Source organism: Salvelinus alpinus, chromosome 7, assembly GCF_045679555.1.
Source record: "Salvelinus alpinus chromosome 7, SLU_Salpinus.1, whole genome shotgun sequence".
In the NCBI taxonomy this organism is placed as follows: domain Eukaryota; kingdom Metazoa; phylum Chordata; class Actinopteri; order Salmoniformes; family Salmonidae; genus Salvelinus; species Salvelinus alpinus.
In genome coordinates, this window is record NC_092092.1 from 48,966,867 (window position 1) to 48,973,530 (window position 6,664).

General features: G+C 38.6%; 1 protein-coding gene across 1 annotated transcript; it reads right to left on the reverse strand.

Annotated features, from left to right (window-relative positions):
• Nucleotides 1-721: 721 nt before the first annotated feature.
• LOC139581121 (tryptophan 2,3-dioxygenase A-like) lies at nt 722-5,402 on the reverse strand. The gene is made up of 12 exons (XM_071410572.1): nt 5,273-5,402; nt 4,985-5,090; nt 4,717-4,807; nt 4,363-4,433; nt 3,720-3,847; nt 3,430-3,616; nt 3,196-3,303; nt 2,968-3,079; nt 2,792-2,849; nt 2,627-2,706; nt 2,021-2,111; nt 722-1,888 (listed from the first exon to the last, which is right to left on the reverse strand). Exons 1-12 carry the CDS (start codon nt 5,308-5,310, stop codon nt 1,714-1,716), a joined length of 1,245 nt encoding a protein of 414 aa, XP_071266673.1. The 5' UTR covers nt 5,311-5,402; the 3' UTR covers nt 722-1,713.
• Between the last annotated feature and the right edge of the window lie 1,262 nt (nt 5,403-6,664).

The window sequence follows — 6,664 nt, forward strand, 5'->3', positions numbered from 1 at the left end:
AGTTGTTGAATGTTGTTATGTTCATACAAATATTTACACATGTTAAGTTTGCTGAAAATAAACACAGTTGACAGTGAGAGGACGTTTCTTTTTTTGCTGAGTTTACTTCCTGTTTTGTCTTCTGCGGTCGGAAAAAACGGGGGAAGTCTCGCTCTAGTGTGGTCACTATTTATTTACTCCCAACATCAAGTTGTATAAACTCTACAGCTTTACGACACAAATGACCAACATCAAGTAGTAAAAATGTCCACCAGATTACTACTGGTAACACTACCGTTTTCCTACTAAACACTACAAAACTCTACTTGTGTATCTTAGGTAGTGCGTAAACTACACATTCACTACACAATCCCTACAATAGTCACTACTGCACAAATATAGGTTTTGTGTAGCAATTCCGTATTACTTTTTCATAAGGGGCAGTTCCTTCTCCTACACCACCTAAATAACTGCTATGCGGGTGTCGGCTAGTGCGGATCTGATACAATCTAGCCTTTAGGTGACCTATGTGATTGTTTATGTAAACTATCCCCCTTTTCTTCATCCTCATTCCTCTCTTTAGGTATTGCAGAATGTGACTTCAATCTTCCTGTGAGCCATGGATGACATTTGTTCTTTAAAGGGATTCATGTGTTCGCTATACTGCCAACTTCTCGATCAATCCTTCAAGGAATCCTTTAAGACAATTCCCATGGAGTTTAAAAAAGAAATTCTCGCAAACTTTTCAATAACATGTTTTTATTGAGACATATATTTTATATTCTTCTGATACAAAAATATATTACTTTGAAGTCATGTGATAATTTCTCTGCTGATGTTATCACTACGTGTTGAATAAAGTCTACATATCATTTCTCTAACATCACATGAACACCTAATGCACCAATATCGAAGTACTGTACAAAAACATAATATTACTCTAAAAAAGATTAAGAATACACTTCTTTAGGGTACACATTCAGTATAACTCAAGTGCATGGAAGGGTTCATGATTATCCTTCATTAGGCCATGTACAGGATTATATCACACCTTTTCATACTTTAAATACAGCACAATATTATATACTACACCCTTAGTATACAGAACATTAAGAACACCTGCTTTTTCAATGACATAGACTGACCAGGTGAAAGCTATGATCCCTTATTGACGTCACCTGTTAAATCCACTTCAATCAGTGTAGATGAAGGGGATGAGATAGGTAAAAAAAACTAACATTTTATAACCTTTGAGATAATTGAGACATGGATTTTGTGTGTGTGTGTGTGTGCAAGACAGAATATTTAAGTGCCATTGGACGGGGTAGGTACCAGGCACACTGGTTTGTGTCAAGAATTGCAACGCTGCTGTTTTTTTAATGCTCAACATTTTCCCGTGCGTATCAAGAATGGTCCACCACCCAAAGGACGTTCAGCCACCTCGACACAACTGTGGGAAGTATTGGAGTCAACATGGGCCAGCATTCCCCTGTGGAACACGTTCAACACCTTGTAGAGTCCATGCACCAACACATTGAGGCTGTTCTGTTCCGAGGGGGAAGGGACGCCTTTGTGGTTGTGATGACATAGTATGTTACTTGTCCCTTTATTGGTGTAGGTGAGACTTTACCAGGTCATAGCTAGCTTATATGACACTCTAGATTATGTAGATGTTCCTTAGGTCTAAAGGGGCTTCCTCTCATTGGCACCTTTCCTCAGTCTGCACCGACCACTTTAGACAGTTGAGACAGTGTCCGAGTCTGAATCCTCACTACTGCAGTAGGAGCTGTCACAGTACTCTGCGGTGAACAGAAAGGTGTGCTCGTTGGGGTCTAGTTTAGGCACCCAATGCCGAGGTATCAAAAACATGGCCAGGTTGAAGAGATCCACAAAGACTTTGTAGCGATCACTGTGTGAGAGAGGAGAAAAACACCTACTTAGCTCCTTCTTGAAGGGGTATATAATGATATGGTTGACAGTAACTCTAGATTTGGATGCAGTTTATTTCAATAACTAATCATATATGACAGACATGACATACCTGACAGTAGAGCGGAGGTAGTGGTAGCCAGATGAGCCTCCAGTGCCTGCTTTGCTGCCAATCATTCTGTGCACCATGCACACATGGTTGTCTGAGACACATAGGATAAATATTGCACTTGTTAATATAACTGTTCCAGGTCAATTGACAGTGAAATTATAGTCTAGACCAGTGGTATTCAAACTTTTTCGGTGGGGACACCATTTTTCCCCCCAAGAATTTCTCACAACCAAACCCCAAAAATTTGTTTGCATTAACAAATAACCTCAATTCATTACATTTTCATATCTTATCAAAATGAAAAGAAACCAGTTAATATATTTACTCAATCATTTTCTAATTATCTTTCTCAAAAACATTTGTATATTGATCCCATACAATAATAATCTGTAGTCTTCATTTTTTTTCTCTTTTTTTTTTTCTCACCCCACTGCAGTTCCCTCTGCGACCCTGACTTTGAATACCACTGGTCTAAACAGTTCAAAGCATGTAATCTAGTAGAAAATACAAATGGTGTAAGGGAAACCTGTACATGCAGACAGTGATTGAGTGAAATGTGGTGAAGTAAACTGTTCTTTATGTACAATATGTTTTGGTGTTACTTACATCTCCATTTTGTCATGAGGGTATCAATGTCCATCAGGTTGGACAGGAGTTGGAAGGGAACCTGGAACCTGGGCTCCTCCCTAACAATCCACAATGTAGTAATTACATCTCAAATGGTGAACAAACACAAGCCTATCTAAAATAACTGTAAGAAACCCTTCTTACCTGTAGAAGTAGATCATCAGAGCTCCTTGGAGAGCTTTGTAGGAGATCCGTCTCTCACCTGATTAAACAACAGGAAGTGAGATGGTTTCTTAGACCTGGGTTCTGTAGTTTTAAACTAATTATTGGGAGTGAATTGTTGAGGCAGTTTGTGTTGGCGCTAGGTGCTAAACACTCACCTTTGCCCAAAAGATGCTCATGTCTTTTGACATCAAACAGAGAAGTAAATAGCTCTTTTTGTTTTGTCATCTCTTCCATCATCTCCTCCTTCTCCTCAGAGTCTTGCATTTTCTGCCAAAGGACAAAAAATCTTGTAGTTTTTGGTCAGATTATTTTATCTTTAAGTAACCTAATGAGATGCGATGCTGTGAGTTTTTGGTACTAGATTATTTTGAAACAGCCAATACCTCTATTTTACTTTTTTCAAGACTCAATCCTTCAAAGATGTTGGCTTCCAGTTTAACCCAAAAGTTAAACCCATCCTCTTCAAGACCTGGGGTTCTTTCCAGCCATTTCTGAATAGAACAAAAAACAATATTGCTCAACAGTGCTATAATATCAAGTGTGGGAAATAACATTACTAAGTATTTAAACGGGGTCTATTTTAAAATGTTTCAGTATTTTTTTTGCTTTTCACACACCTCCACCAATTTCAGCAGACAAGGCTCCTTCTCAGATCTAAGCAGCATCTCACTCTCATGTCCTTTGAAGTTGTCCCTGTAGTGGCGCCTGTTGTAGGGGACTCTCAGGTTGTCAAGGACCCCGATCTTGTTCTCCAACAGACGGAACTGGAGACTTTGGAACCCGGAGGCAGGGGACAGGTACTCTCTACAACACACAAAAGTAATGTGTGTTAAATATGTAAAGAGGGTATCATTTTATAAGGTTTATAAAAGCTAAAGATTCTCCATGGGTTATCTATGGGGCTTACCTGAAGTCATAGAAGTCCAAGGCGGTCATCGTCTCGAGTACGGCGAACTGGTCGACCAGCAGCCTGAAGATCATAACAATCCTGTGTATGCGGGTGTTGACCTTCAGCATGTTACGTTCATCGCGAACCTGGTGAAACATTACGATTAAAGATGAGCTCTAACTTTTTGGCCTCTAGGGGGCGCTCCTGATGCAAAAAGGGTCACTGCAATTGGACTGCATTGGACCGTAAAAAGCCCACCTTTTCACACCGACAAACAAAGACTTAGGTCATTGACATTGTTTAAATTTCATGGCTTAATGAGGTAAAAAAACTGATTCATATTGTATTTTAATCATTTAGGAATTATATGTTGGGGCGGCAGGAAGCCTAGTGGTTAGACCTTTGGGTCAGTAACCGAAAGGTTGCTTGATCGAATCCTGAGCTGACAAGGTAAAAATATGTCGTTCTGCCCCTGAACAAGGCAGTTAACCCACTGTTCCCCAGTAGGCCGTCATTGTAAATAAGAATTTTTTCTTAACTGACTTGCCTAGTTAAATAAAGGTTATATTTAGAAAAGAAAAACAATTTGCCGGGATTGAAATCAACAATTGTATAACTTTTATTACACAAAGAAGATGTTTGCCAGTGTACTCTTGCTTACATGTCCACTGATGAAAATCTCTCGCACTGAATCCAGTTCCCATAGAATCTGCTTGAACCAGAGTTCATAAGCTGAAATAAAATGATAAAAATGCAATGAATCATAATGTCCCACCGTTGCATTGCAATGAAATTGATCATTTGTTGATGGAAAGTTGATAGTGAACTGCTATTCCAAGTCTTCCACAAGTAGGCGCAACTACAATTAAAGGTTAAACTCATTTCTTGAGTTGACTGGATTTCAAATGGAACAGACCCCAATCCCTGTGATAAGGGAATGCATGCATACTACGATTACAATTCCATTATTGATTCTCAAATCTTGATTATATTTGACCACAAACATATACTGTGCCTTGATGTGTGACAATGAAAAGATGCTCATCGTGGATTTTGTTCCCCTTCAGTTCACTCTGAAGAACTTGGGCCGTCACGACTTTGTCAAGCTATAATGGAACAAAAAAATTTCATTTAGTACTACAGCTAACCCTTAATTAAAATTGTACTTAATTTCCATCCCTTATGTTGGCCATAGCTTCTATCCGCAGAAAAAAGATACCATGTCAAAAACCTTGTAGAAGATTAAGTTAGATTAAACCAGATGACGATGGTGAATGCTTTACCTGAAGGTAGTCACCATAGATGATGCCACCTTTGCTGGCCTTGTTGATTCCTTCTTGAGAGTCATCTTCCTCTTCCTCTTCTAGATGCAGCTTGCTCTTGAATAGCCTTGGGAATGAAAAAGACAAATGTAAATGGTATTGATTAGCTAATGGCATACAATTATCAATAATAATAATACATATAACTATAGCATTTATTTATTTATTTAGAATCGTTATATGATGCCTTTGTTACAATTTATTTTTTAAATTACAAACAGAATTTGAAACGCAATAATGAATACGTACAAGTGCCTTTTCTCGAAGTATGGACATCCACCACTCATGGTTATCCAAATGATCCAAAATTAAAGCAAAAATGTTATCTTATTCCGTTGGTTTACTCAACCCAAGTATTTATAGGCTAGTTCAACATCCGGCCCACCTCCATTTGCGTCATTTGAACCATTCGTGTTTGCCTTCTATTAGGTGAACTCACTGGATGAACTTAATTTTTTCGATAACAAGGTCACTGGGCCCATTCCAAATTAAACAGACATTTTAGCAACCTATGTTCGCAATCAACCACAACATATTTATGTCATTAATGCGACTCCGTGCAGCCAATGGCAATGCCCGCTTTAGGTATAATGCAATGAGCCGCTTGTGGATTTGACAGCTCTAACGAAGGCCCACCTCCGACACCGTCAAAACAACATCTATGAGGATGTAGGCTAAAGCAGATGTTATTGAATAGAGCCTCAACTCTAATGAACTGCCACTTATTTGAGTATAACTGTGGCAATGGGCTACCAGGGAATCAGTGTTTCAATATTTGTAGTTCGGTTAATGTGTAATCTAAGCCATAGTCATCCTTTGACTTGCTGAAATGTCATAGCTTTTATGTATTTTGTTTTCTGAGAACCTCATTGACACAACCTTGACATAGCTGTACCTTTGATCTACTATTCTGGGCCGTTCATAATTGTCTGTTGAAGCTCCTGTCGGTGTTCCCTAGACATCGACAGGTTTTGCAGGCATTCAGCACTGCTGTTTTTTTTCTTCTCCTAGATGACAAATGGATAAACCACATCAGTCACACTACAAAACGTGTATCTAATTACCTAGTCGTATTTACATAGTAGTTACATTGTGTGGGTAAAGTGGAATTACAGTATAGGTACAGGTGTTACATAGTAGCCTACTTACAACTACCCGTTTGCAATTTTCAAGAATTTGCAAAAAAACTCACAAGTGAGAACTCGTATAATAACTATAATTCATTAGTGAGCCGCAATATATTTGAGTTTGTTTATAGATATGATATATAAATGTCAACATGTTACACAACTCACAGATTAAATTCGCTATAGGGCCTACTAGTGGTAGGTATAGCAATGTGTACCTACACTTTAATTACTGTACACACCTGCCTATGCAACTCCATACAAATAAATAATGATACTTGTAACTGTAAATTGGGACATGTATGTGCTGGCCTTATTATTTGCTTGGCCCATTCAGACCATGTGGTATAAAAGGAGCTGTATCCCCATCATGGTCTGAAGGGGCGTTTTTAAAAATGTAATCCCATGTTAAGAGGACATTGTGCCGACAACATTAAAGCCTCCTTGACAGACAGGAGGACTGACATCTGAAGAAAAAAAAATCACAGACCTCCTTTCTACTCGCTATAGCCTT

What these genes read in the sequence shown, in the direction of transcription:
- LOC139581121 (XM_071410572.1), bottom strand. Translation starts at nt 5,310, where the DNA reads ATGAGTGGTGGATGTCCATACTTCGAGAAAAGGCACTT. An exon ending in TTGGACTTCTATGACTTCAG is followed by an intron (nt 3,617 to 3,719) that starts GTAAGCCCCATA and finishes TGTGTGTTGTAG; the next exon opens with AGAGTACCTGTCCCCTGCCT. An exon ending in TTGAAAAAAGTAAAATAGAG is followed by an intron (nt 3,080 to 3,195) that starts GTATTGGCTGTT and finishes GTCCTTTGGCAG; the next exon opens with AAAATGCAAGACTCTGAGGA.